This window comes from Eriocheir sinensis, chromosome 13 (assembly GCF_024679095.1).
Source record: "Eriocheir sinensis breed Jianghai 21 chromosome 13, ASM2467909v1, whole genome shotgun sequence".
Lineage (NCBI taxonomy): Eukaryota > Metazoa > Arthropoda > Malacostraca > Decapoda > Varunidae > Eriocheir > Eriocheir sinensis.
The window spans coordinates 23,448,555-23,461,819 of record NC_066521.1 but is presented as its reverse complement, the minus strand read 5'-3'; the positions used below and the strand labels follow the sequence as shown (position 1 = coordinate 23,461,819).

The window sequence follows — 13,265 nt, the reverse complement described above, 5'->3', positions numbered from 1 at the left end:
CTGTGACATCAAGCTCCAGTTCAGGCTCACCCGATGTAAACAAACACCCTTAACGTTTACCGTGTGACGTTTACCCCTCATGACGTTCCCCTTCCTCCCTTGCCTTAATATATCACTCAGTGTGGCTTAGAAGTCCCGCATCACATAAGTCAGTCTCCTCCCCTTGCCTTAATATATCACATGTCTGTCTCGCCATCCAGCAGAGTGTTGTTATAAGCTCTCAAAATACACCGTTCACCGTTTACCGCTTACCCGTTGATGAGGTTCCATGCCCCTTCTTTTTTTTTACCTGTAACGCTTTGTATCGCTTCTTAGGTCCTCCTCCTCCTCTTGGTCCTCACTTCTTATTCACTCCTTTTCAATGGTACGTAACTTTCCCCGCTCCACCATGCCCACCACACTCAAGGTCTGGTCGTTCCACAAATCCATTTCTCGGGAGGCGAAGGAGGACTTACTGAGGCACTTCGGGGCGCTGTCAGTCCGGCATGTTGGGCGGCGAGGCAAGGACGAGGCGCTGCTGGCAAGGCAAGTCATACTGAGACCTCATATCCGTGTTATAAGTGTCATACTGAGACCTATTCTGTGTTATAAGCATCATAATGAGACCTGTTCTCTATTATAAGTATCGTACTGAGATCTATTTTGTGTTATAAGCATCATACTGAGACCGATTCTGTGTTATAAGCATCATACTGAGACCTATTCTGTGTTATAACCATCATACTAAGACCTATTCTGTGTTATAAGCATCATACTGAGATCTCCTATTCTGTGTTATAAGCATCATACTGAAAGCTCCCTCCTATTCCATGTTATAAGCATCATACTGAGACCTATTCTGTGTTGTAAGTGTCATTCTGAAAGCTGCTTCTAATCCTTGTTATAAGTCATACTGAGAGCTCCGTGTTATGCACCTGTACAGGTGCCCCATGACAATATCCAGATCCAGATAAAAGTCATACTGAGAGCTCCTTCTGTTTCTTGTCATAAGCATCATACTGAAAGCTCATTCCAATCCTTGTTATAAGTCATACTGAGAGCTCTTATTCCTTGTCATTAGAAAGTCACACTGAGAGTTCCTTCTATTCCTTGTCATATGAAATTGAACTCAGAACTTTTTTTTTATAGGGGCAGCATTTAGCAGGCTTTTTTTTTCTCATTACAGGGTGACCATTCTCTCTCTCTCTCTCTCTCTCTCTCTCTCTCTCTCTCTCTCTCTCTCTCTCTCTCCGCAAGAATGAGGCATGATGTGCTGAGAGAGGGTGGAAGAGTGTAGCAGTGCTAGTGTGATGTATGGGATGGAGGTGATTACATGGAGTGAGTTGGAAATGGATAAATTGGAAGTAGGGCAAATAGGTTAGCTTTGAATGCACCAAGGTATGCATGATATGGGGTGGAGTACCTTAGGGAAAGATTTAGGAAGGCTACCCTTAGATACAAAGTCAGACTGGTTCTAATGAATGACGCGAATTTGAGATTGGCAAGAGCAAATGGATTAAAACTGCATGAGAATGGTTGGTGACAGTGGAATGGAAGGTGACTGACAGAAATAGTGAGGGCCTAGAATGGAATGAAGAAAGAGATAGACAGTGCAGTGAAAGGTGACGGTCTGAGGAGGTGGAAGCATGTGATGGATGTAAAGACTACTTGGAGTGGGTACAGGAAAAGGAAGCCCGCAGTGTGTCAGCTGGTATGATGGAAGCCTGATCTTCTTCCAAGCTCGAGCGCAGTGTATGAATGTGAATGCAAGAAACTACAGGTGGTCTGAGTCCCGCGCAAGTGTGTTGATGTGACAGGGGTGTGGATGAAACTGTCGTGCATGTGATACTGGTGTGCGGAGGCACCGGAGAGAAAGGAGATGATGAGGGTGGCACTGAGGAGATGGGCTTTGATGAATGGGAGGATTGCAAGGACAGAGCAAATGATAGAATTATAGAAGCCATGAAGAGTTTTCTGGAAAAGATGTGGTGTGCAAGAAATAGGGAATTGGAAGATTTGTAATGGATACTGCTTGTGTTGTTTTTATTTTTACAGGGCGCCAGCCTACGAAGGCCTGACTCTCCAACGGAGCAAGAGCAAGAGCTCTCTCTCTCTCTCTCTCTCTCTCTTCCTTTCTGTCACTTTCTCTTGCTTACTTTATTTCTCTTTCTTCTCTGATTTACCTACCATAATAGTAATAAAAATAATGATAATAATAATAATAATGAGGTCAATAATGTGTGTTCCCAATCTTCAGCTTCAAGAGTGATGGTGACTGCAGGTACGCTCTGGGCAAGCTTCACCAGCAGGAGGTCCTCGGCGTGAGACTGAAGGCCGTGTTCCAGGACTCAGCGCCGCCCCTGCCAGCACAAGAGCCTCACAGGTACAGCACTCAGCACTCACATCAGCACTGACTCATATAGCAAAAGTGTAAAATGCAGGTCTTCTATATTCTTCCATACTCTTATTATCGCTGCAATATTTCTCAGCACTTTCTACACTCTCACGATAGTCTATACGCTCCACACCTCTTAAAGCTACACCTTGCAAATATATATCACTTATCAACATAACTTAACCCAGTACTTTCTGCTTAACCCCCTGACTGTGGATTTCCTACAAGAAGACATCACCAAGCCACAGGAATGGAGCAAAAAGTGGCTGCTACAATTCAATGAAGAAAAATGTAAAGTCCTACATCTTGGGAGGGGATGTCCAGCATACCAATACCACATGGGAAACACTCCACTATCCACCACAGAGGCAAAGAAAGACCTGGGACTATATGTTACCAGGCTACCAGTGAAAGCCAAATCCATGCCATTTGCAGCGGATGGGTTAGCCTAGATCATATTTTTTTTGTAACCTTAACATCAGAGGCATTTCAGTGACCTTCCAGCACTATATTTACTGGCTTGGGTTCTGTTGCAGGTGCCAGGAGAATGTGGAGCCAGACGAGGGAGCCCAGGAGGAGAAAATGCAGCAGAAATTAAGGGAGTTTGAGGTCAGCTTGTGCTCCATTGCTTCCTCACTGGGCATCAACCACCCCATCCCACCCAACCTCTCTCTCTCTCTCTCTCTCTCAAAAAAAAGGGATTTGAAAGTATTATAATTATGTGTATTATGTAAGTATTATAAATTCTCTTCTTTCCTTTCTTCCTTTCTGTCTCTCCTCTTTCTTTCTTGTCTGATATACTTGCCATAATAATAATAATAATAATAATAATAATAATAATAATAATAATAATAATAACAATATCTAATAATAATGACAATGTCTCCCTCTCTCTCTGGTGCAGGTATGTGTATCCTCCCCCCTCAGCTTCAGTCATCGCCAACATTGCACAAGCGCTCACCGAGGTCCCCAAGTTTTACACACAAGTTCTGCATCTCATGAACAAGATGAACCTTCCCCCTCCCTTCCACGCCCTCACGGACCTCCACCCCATCCACCGAGACCTGCTGGGGCTGCTGGCTCGCTTTGTAAGGCGTAAATTAGTGTGTTTGTGGCTGTTATACCAAATCCCACGACAGAATGAGCTAAAGTTTCCATTGTTCTTGCGGTCCCTTGACATAATATTATGTTCAGTTCCTTGCTTGTCATGTCTCTTTTTCTCTCTCTCTCTCTCTCTCTCTCTCTCTCTCTCTTTCCATTTGCCTGTCTGTGTCTGTCTATACTATCATGGTTATTATGACTATTATAATTATTATTATTATTATTATTATTATTATTATGATTATTATGATTATTATTATTATTTTGGCCGCAGGAGGGCATTGAAACAGCTGCCGTGGGTCTCAACGATAGAGTCGGCACCCAAGACAGGCCAAATGACAACCCCAAGCAAGAATTGACCGAGAGCGAGAGTGAGAGTGAACTCGAGAGTGACAACGAAGGTGAGAGACCGAAGCGCCAGCCCGCCCCAGGCAAGAGAAAGCCCCGCCAACCCACCACCATGAGGAAAAGACCCAAGCTCTCTGCCCTGAAACAAACCTTCATGCCCTCGACACAGACACACCCTAGGGCATCTGAGGTCAACATGGGGGATGTTTTTGAGGCCACACACACACAGGGGTCAAAGAGGCTGGAGGTCAGGTTGAAAAATGTCTCTCTACCAACTGTGGAAGATTCATCAAGGCTGGAGGCGCCAATGGAAAGTGGCAGTTTTGGGAAGATTGAGGCGCCATCCACTGCCAGTTTGGGTCACACGGAAAGCTTGGCGGAGTGGCCCAGAGAGGCGGACAACTACATGAGGAGGGAGGACATCCTAGCCAACAGGGTGGACAAGTCAGGTAATCCAACTTCCTGATGCAAGAGTTAACTGATATCTTCACTCTTTCATCCCTTTCACTGGTAAACTCTGGAGCAGTGTTTATTCATCCTGCTATATTTCTCTCTCTCTCTCTCTCTCTCTCTCTCTCTCTCTCTCTCTCTCTTTCTTTTTTACGTTTCAGTTTCAGTCCCCAGAGCTCATCTTTGATTCTCTGTAGAGCAAGAATCTAGAGTTCGGGTTGATAGGTGGTCTTCAGGACAGCATGTGGGTAGTCTTAGGCCATTCGGTGGTGACTGAAAACTCCCCTTGTACAAAATAACTTCTTCCCTTCAGAATGGCCCATCCTTCCTGTCTTCAAGAACTACAGTCCAGGAGAACCCTCAGCCAAGCTCTACATCAAGAACCTGGCCAAGGCAACGAGTGAGAGGGACCTGAAACACATATTTGGCCGATACGTCTTCTGGCAGAATGACGAGGAGGCAAGCACGTGAGTACCTTCATCAGTGACCTGTTTATTTTTAACCCGATAGCTGTGGGGATCATGTTTCTTAACCCTTTCATTGCTAAACGCTCGCTGCGAGCTCCACCCGCACTCAAATCTCCCACGTATGAAAGTGTTCCAACACTAATTCCTAATTAGTGGGAAAAAACCCTCCAGCCATGATGTATATAATGTACTTTGAGTTAATGGTTGACAGTGCCAAGGAACTGAACCGACGCTCACGGAGTGATGATATAATTTTAGGAAAATCTTTAATTTTGAACCTACGTACGTTACACAAGTCTGTAGTTTATGGGCTTCGAGTGTAATGTTTGACGGTGAAGTAACAGCTTGGGATGGTGTCGTACAAACGACCTGGAGGAAAAATGCCCTTTTTCCACCGTTTTGGCGTTGTTAGAGACCAACTTAGTCGCTGGTGGGCTGGGGAGTTGTAGGGTGCACTCGTCTGTTGCCACTACTGCTACTACCACTAGTACAACTAATATTATGACTACTACTACTACTGCATCTACTACTACTACTACTACTACTACTAGCATGCGGTTACGCTCACGGAGTCATGAGATAATTTTAGGAAAATCTTTAATATTTAACCTACGTACATTACACGTCTGTGTAGTTCATGGGCTTCAAGTGTAATGTTTTACAGTGAAGTAACAGCTTTGAATGGTGTCCTACAAATGAACTGGAGAAAAAATGCCCCTTTTCCACCATTTTGGTGTCTTTAGAGATGGAATGGGTATGTAATTTATCGTGAGACGTGACTAGAAACGTCAATTGGATAATAATATGGATTAAGCTGGTGTTTGGGATGAGTTTAGCTGTTTTTTCTAACTAGCCCCCTGCGTCCCCCCTCCCCCCTTCTGTCTACTTAATATTAAGAGTTTCATGTGCCCGAAAACCCCTTTAAATGAGTGGATCACCTAACTTTCCGACATATTCCAGGTGAACCGGACCAGGAGAACTGGATACACTTTTGAAAACCTTCGCAGGACTTATATTAGAGTGGTTGACTTTTGGTGTGGGACTGGCCTTGGGACGGGTTAGATTGGATTACATAATGGGAAAAATTAGGACTCGAAGAGTCTCACGTTACTTAAGTCTAAAGGGGTAGGTGATACGAGCAAACTATTGTCGGTAGGTTTACTGCCCAGATTTGAATTCAGGAGCCAAAATTACCCAAGTCCAGCAAAGCTGCGTTTGATACGACGTTTGGGCCTATGTGAGACCTACCCGCTACTTAGGCCATGTGAGATGCACCTGTGAAAGGGGGACAGTGGGTCTTTAAACATGTCTGATGTTGACCCACCCTGAGACTTTTGGTGTGTTTTTGCGATTCTTGCAACATATCTGAAATTCAGCCAAAAATACTGCGCAATGTTGATTTGTCTTCCAAAGTTTTAGATGAATGTGGAAAATGTAACGCAGTAGAGTTCAGATGACTTGACTTGACCTTTCCTGCTAGGTCGAGGTTTCGGGTGTTTCCAACGTAACCCTATGGGTAAGAAAGGGCGTGCTTAGAGGAACTGAAATTACTCCGTTTTGTAGATCTAGCCCCTGTAGATTTTACATTATTCAAGTTTGAAATATAGTAAGGTTCCGGTGGGACTTAATGATCCATTTTGTTGCTACTTAAGGGGATTTTGGCGACCTCTCACGTCTTTCCTGTCTCTTCTATCGGCCTGGAAGTCATGTTAAACGCTCTCATTCGCGTTTTTCTCTCGAACAGTATGTGTCCGACCGCTCAGGACCGCCTGAGAAAAAACTCGGCACTTAATCCCACGATCATGGGTTCCCCATTAGTCTGTTGAAGGAGGGGAGGATGAAGGGGCAGAAAATACAGTGTTAGAAGTATGTTTTTTTTTTTCTTTTTTACAACAAAGGAGATGGTTCAAGGGCAACAAAAAGAGTGTAGAAAAAAAAAGAAGCCTGCTACTTACCACTCCCACAACAGATAAAAGTAAAGAGTGGCCAAAAGAGAGGTCAATTTTGGGTCAGGTGGTCTGGTTATGCTGAATAGAGGAGGTCATACAGTGCATCATCTCCCCCTATTGCAGGTTCTCCATTAGTCTGATGAAGGAGGGGAGGATGAAGGGGCAGGCGTTTGTGACCTTCCCGAGCGTGAGGCAAGCGTCCAAGGCCCTGCAGGACACCAACGGCTACATCCTCAACGACAAGCCCATGGTGGTGGCATTCGGCAAGGTTAGGAAAGACCAGCATCCAGACATCGCAACCACAAAGGAATGATGGATGGGTCACTGCCACTACCATCTTCATCATCATCATCATCATCAATGCTATTATTTTTATTATTTATTTGTTTTATTATTTTTTTACAGTAAAGGAAGGGGCAGTTTTGTGGTTATGTGTGTGTGTGTGTGTGTGTGTGTGTGTGTGTGTGTGTGTGTGTGTTACGAGTGCAAAGTCTGCCGAAACATTCATCCACAGAGTCAGATTTTTCCTCGGTATTTTATTAGAAACTTACACAATCAATAATTTTTTTTTCACAGTTCACTCTCATAATGTTTCCTTAACGGCTAGACATTATTATCCACCTGTGATAAAAAACAGTGTCGGTGATATACTAATAAAACCTTTTAGTTCAGCCACCTCGACTTACACTTCCTCTCCCTAGAAAATGAGACAACAGGTTAACAGGAGTGAGTTGACAATAAGCAAGAAGGCAGAGACGCAGAGAGAGATAGACACAGAGAGAGACAGTGCGAGAGAGAAAAAGCGTCACTACTCACACACTTGTCCCAGCACCTCTTGGAAAGCCTCAATGGTGAAGTCAATGTCCTCTTTGGTAATGCACATTGGAGGCTTGATACGGAGGACCTGGAAGGGGAAGGGAAGTAATGAAACTCAACGATGTGTGAAGGGGAAGGTCTTGTAATAAGATGACACACACACACACACACACACACACACACACACACACACACACACACACACACACACACACACACACACACACACACACACACACGTACCTGGCCATAGTGTCCTCCACGCCCGACCAGCACGCCACAATCTTTCAGTCCGTTCCACACTTCCATGATCCGCTCTGCGTGGAGTGGCTTCCGCGTCTCCTTGTCCTCCACCAGTTCCACCCCGAGCATCAGTCCCTTCCCCCGCACGTCTCCTATGATGGGGTACCTGGCCCTGGGTGACGGGGGAAGCAGTTATGGATGGGAGGGATAGACATGAGTGTGTATTTTTTAACATATTGTCACCTAAGTTCCTCTGGTTGAAAGGCCTCTTGTCATGTAAATTGCTGGGCTTTCCATGGACTGTGTTGTGTTGCTGGTGATAGTTTAATAAAGCTTCTTCTTCTTTTTATTTTTTTTTTACGTCGCGGCCTATTGCGCTGGTAGGCTTCTTCCCGGTGGGGCCTGATGGTCGGCCCAGCCTGTTCTGGCGCAGGCGAGTGTTTATAGTGGCGCCATCTTGCATTGGCTCATGCTGCCCCCCGGAACTCATTCTTGATTCGCTTGGACGGCTTCCTCTAGAGTCCGGGTTGATGGGTGGTCTTCAGGACAGCATGTGGGTAGTTTTAAGCCACTCAGTGGTGACTGAAAAATCCGAGGTGGTAGCATGGGGATTCGAACCCATGTTGTCCATCACACGGTGAATGTGGGCCCAGCACGCTACCAGTTCAGCCACTGCCTACCTTACCATGAAAACAAAAAACACTCATGAGAACCTGACTGATCTCCTCTGTGGGTCTTTGGGAATAGTTTTTGTGAGAGTCGAAAGCATCTGAGAATGTGGACCAAGTTCGTCTAGGCTAGAGTTCCTTAACCCGGTACTAGCAGCGGGGATCATGTTTCTTAAAGGCCCCTCTAAGTGAGAAAAATGAGAAAAAATCATCACTCACACAAACCATAATATATATCAACGCATTTGTGATCAGTTTATGCATCATCTATTTTTGGGGGTTTATATCATGGCAAAAATTTGGCCCGTTGTTGCTACACGGTAAAGCCACAAATTTGGCCTGTCGCTGGTACACGGTAAAGCCAGAAATTTTGCCCGTCGCTGGTACACGGTAAGCCACAAATTTGGCATGTTGCTGGTATATGGTAAAGCCACAAATTTGGCCCGTCGCTGGTATATGGTAAAGCCACAAATTTGGCCCGTCGCTGGTATATGGTAAAGCCACAAATTTGGCCCGTCGCTGGTATATGGTAAAGCCACAAATTTGGCCCGTTGCTGGTACACGGTAAAACCACAAATTTGACCCGTCGCTGGTACACGGTAAAGCCACAAATTTGGCCCGTCGCTGCTACCGGGTTAACTTGGATGGTTAAAACTGATTGTATGTGAGGCTTGGATATGATTTCTTACAGTGTAGTGTCAATTGTTTCGTCCCTTTACAACCCTTACTCCTTAAACATTCCTTGCCTATATGTGTGAACCTGAACTCATCCAACCTAGACTCCTTGTTAGAGGTCCTGAAAGCCTCAAATGTCAGCAGTAAGACCTAGCCTGAAGTGACTCACCTCAGTGCTGCCAGTCTGCTCAGGAAGTAAGGTCCAAGCTCCTGGCAGTTCCGCTGGGTCTGGTCCTCGTCCATTGTCTGGGGTCAAACAGAGAAATTCATTGTGACGGCAAAATCGCACGCAGTGAAAGACAATGACGGAACTATGAATAATTTTGTTAATTCATTGATGGAAAAAATACTTAGAGCTTTACCTTTGAGAAATGGACATAGAGAAATTATTAATAAGAATGAGAATGAAAGAGGGAAGTGTGTGTGTGTATATTTACCTAGTTATGACATACAGGAAAAGAGCTACACTCGCGCTGTCCCGTCTCCATATCCACTCTTATCCAACTTTTCCTTAAAATCTTGAATGTTTCTTGCACAAACCACCTCCTCCTCCAGTCCATTCCACAGCTCAATGTTTCTGTTTGGGAAGCTAAACTTTTTTACATCTTGCCTACACGTGGTCGCCCTCAACTTCTTTCCATGTCCTCTTGTTTCTCTCTCGCTCCACACACACAGGTCCTCTCTGTCCAGATTCTCCACCCCGCTCGCCACCCTGTACACCGCTATCAGGTATCCTCTTTCTCTTTTTCTCTCCAGGGTTTTGAGCCCCATGCTATTGAGTCTTTCCTCATAAGTCTGATCCCTAAGTTCCGGTACCATCTTAGTTGCCATTCTCTGTATTCTTTCCAGCTTTCTTGTATTCTTCTTTTCGTGAGGAGACCAGACCACAGCTGCATACTCTAACCTTGGCCTTATCATTGTAACTATTATTTTCTTCATCATCTCTTCGTCCAAATGCACAAATGCCGTCCTTATGTTCTTCAGCAAATTCATAGTTTGTCCTGTTATCCTGTTGATGTGTTTGTCCGGTGACATGTTCTCTGAGATAGTCACTCCCAAATCTTTTTCTTCCATTCCTCTGCATATTATCTCACTTCCCATCTTATAATCATATTCACATCTTCTACCACTCCTACCAAACTCTATTTTTTTACATTTCCCAAGGTTGAATTCCATCTGCCATGTACCACTCCACTCCCGTATTTTGTCCAGGTCCCTCTGCAATGCCTCACAGTCTTTCACATCATTGACTCGTCTCAATAGCTTTGCATCATTTGCAAACAAACTCATATAGCTGGGCACTCCGTCCACCGTATCATTTATATAAACAGCAAACATTTTTGGCACCAGCACTGAACCTTGTGGGACCCCACTCCTCACTGGGCACCAGTTGGAAACCTTGTCCTTGATTATTGTCCTCATTTCCCTGTTAGTTAGGAAGTCCTCCAGCCACTTAATCAGTGTGTGTGTGTGTGTGTGTGTGTGTGTTTACAGTAAAGGAATTAAGCAACTCAAAAGGGCAAATAAAAAATAAAAAAATAAAAATAATAATGAGGGAAAAAAATCAGTCCCTATAAAAAAAAAAAGAGTTTAGAAGAGTGGCCAAAAGAGAGAGATCAATTTCATGTGTGTATGTGTGTGTGTTGCAGGCAAGGAACTATATACATAAGGAACACTGTATATTTCTAACTGACAGAATCAAGGAAAAAATAAAGAAAAATAACACAAACTCACGTCCAGGACAGAAATTCCCACGGCGGAAGCGATCGGATTGCCGCCATAGGTGTTGAAATGGAGCGCCTTGGACATGGTGGAGGCAACGGTTGGGGTGGTGACGACAGCCGCTAACGGGAAGCCATTGCCGATGCCCTTGGCCATGGTGACTATGTCCGGTACGACTCCATGGCACTCGAAGCCCCAGAAATGATCCCCAGTGCGGCCAAAGCCAGTCTGGACCTAACAAATAATAATAATAATAATAAGCCAAGCAAGAGTCATATATATCACGGCAGCCACTATAAAAAAAAATTCACCTGCGCTACTAATAGTCTGGGGCCATCGAAGAGAAAAAAATAAAATAATAATCATAATAACAATAATAAAGTTTAATAATAGCCTATACTCACCTCGTCCGACACGCAAAGTCCGCCATGCTTGCATTCAGCAGCTCGCCTTCTTGAGGTAGCCGAGAGGGTACTGCACGGTGCCACCCACTCCCTGGAACCCGGCAGAGGGAGGGGGGAAGAAGGTAGTGAGTTTTAGGGCTAGTTTTAAGGGTGTTTTTAAGGGGGAGGGGGGGGGTCCCTGAGCTATCTCTCTATCTATCCATTTATATATGTGTGTGTGCGTGTGTGTGTGTGTGTGTGTGTGTGTATTTACCTAGTTGTGTTTACCTAGTTGTGACTTACAGGAATGGAGCTATGCTCATGCTGTCCTGTCTTTCTAACTACTTCTGTCTAATTTGGCCTTAAATGAGCTTATTGACTTAGCCTGTACCACTTCCCTCTCCAGCCCATTCTAGACCCCCACACATCTCTGTGGGAAGCTGTTCTTCTTGATGTCTCTTCTACAAATTCCTTTTCTCAACAGTTTTTCATTTTGAGATAAAAGTGGGCTTAAGACAAGAGTGCGTCATGTCACCATGGTTATTCAATATTTATATGGATGGTGTTATTAGAGAAATTAAGGGCAAAGTTGGAGAAGCTGAAGTAAGACTGTTCGATGAGGAAGGAAGTGGGTACTGAATTCGATACTGTTTGCTGATGACACGGTGCTCATTGCAGAAAATGAAAGTGACCTACAAAATTTGGGCAGTGTTTTTGATAGTGTCTGTAATCATTCATCACCCTATACACCGCAATTAAATCTCCTCTTTATGTGTGTGTGTGTGTGTGTGTATTTCTCTTTTGTTCTCTCTCTCTCTCTCTCTCTCTCTCTCTCTCTCTCTCTCCCCCTCACCTGTATTGACTCAGCGAAGAAGGCCGCCAGCCTGCCACGAGGGATGGAGTAGGTCAGCACCTCCTCCAGCTGGTCCACGTACTTCTGTGCTGAGGAACACTCCCCCCCCTCCAACAGCTGGCTCTCCCCCGCCCGCACCGACTGAACTACAGAGTCACGATGGCCCCCCCATAGCCCGAGGTAAGGATCGGGATTGGCCGCCTGGGAAGCAATTATATATCATTCATTATTCAAGAGGAGGGTATCAGGGAACCTCTCCTCCCTAAATTGCCCTATCTTTCGCCACTCCTCTTGACACTTTTGTTAGAGCAGTGAGTAGTGGGCTTTTTTTTCATTATTATTTCCTTTTTTTTGCCCTTGAATTGTTTCCTCTATTGGAAAAAAAAAAAAAAGTTATGCATCATCTTCTACATTACTCTTCCATTAGGAGGCTGGACAGCATAAGGATCTACAAATAGGTAAATACACTTCCCTTTTTCATTCTCATTCTTATTAATAACTTCTCTATGTTCATCTCTCAAAGGCAAATTTCTATGTATGTTTTGCATAAATTAAATAACAACAACTCTTGCGCTTACATTGTGGATCCCAAAGCCATTAGCAAAGGGGAACTTCCATGTGCTGTGTGCAGTGAGCCCTGCAGTGTATGGCGAGGCCCCATGGTAGGCGTTCCTCAGTGCCACTATGTCGAAGGCCTGGGTGTACAACCGCGCCATCATCATAGCAAGGTCATTCGCCTCAGACCCGCTGTTCACAAAGTATACCACCTGCGAGGGAGAGATGGTCAAGAACCAGGCACTCGAGAACCCCCTGTATTGGAAGTTTGCAATTTTCAGCCATCGTCAAGTGGCTGAAGGCAACTCAGACTCGAGCAAAACTCTCTCAAGGGAAAGAAGCATAAATGGTACCCCTACAACACACCTGCCCAGGCCAATAACTGTCTGGGTGTGAGAACTGAGCCCCGACAAGAAAGCCTTCTGGTGCTATGGCTAAAATGTAACAACAAATGAATAAATATATACTGTGTGTGTGAGGTGGTGAGGTACCTTGAGGTCTCCTGGCAGGGTCTGTGTGAGGCGTTCAGCATACTCATGTATCTTGGGGTGCATGTAGATGTTGGTGGTGTGCCATAACTTCCTCATCTGCTCCTCGGCTGCCTCCCTCACCTTCCTGCAGGGCAAAGAAGGAAGGGGTGACAGGGAGGAAAGAAAGAGTT

The 13,265-nt window shown here is 44.9% G+C and overlaps 2 protein-coding genes across 2 annotated transcripts in view; one reads left to right on the top strand and one right to left on the bottom strand.

The window, feature by feature from the left end:
- The first annotated feature begins 35 nt into the window (after positions 1-35).
- LOC126998239 (RNA-binding region-containing protein 3-like) lies at positions 36-7,360 on the top strand. The gene is made up of 7 exons (XM_050859727.1): positions 36-525; positions 2,237-2,362; positions 2,911-3,042; positions 3,276-3,462; positions 3,750-4,272; positions 4,587-4,740; positions 6,813-7,360. Exons 1-7 carry the CDS (start codon positions 362-364, stop codon positions 7,000-7,002), a joined length of 1,476 nt encoding a protein of 491 aa, XP_050715684.1. The 5' UTR covers positions 36-361; the 3' UTR covers positions 7,003-7,360.
- Positions 7,209-13,265, bottom strand: part of LOC126998237 (alanine--glyoxylate aminotransferase 2, mitochondrial-like) — a 14,651-nt gene continuing 8,594 nt past the window's right edge. The window contains 9 exon segments of the mRNA XM_050859725.1: positions 7,209-7,593; positions 7,749-7,920; positions 9,261-9,337; positions 10,826-11,047; positions 11,218-11,260; positions 11,262-11,308; positions 12,050-12,250; positions 12,628-12,816; positions 13,096-13,219. Of these exon segments, the coding sequence (XP_050715682.1) occupies positions 7,498-7,593; positions 7,749-7,920; positions 9,261-9,337; positions 10,826-11,047; positions 11,218-11,260; positions 11,262-11,308; positions 12,050-12,250; positions 12,628-12,816; positions 13,096-13,219 (1,171 nt within the window). The 3' untranslated portion in view covers positions 7,209-7,497.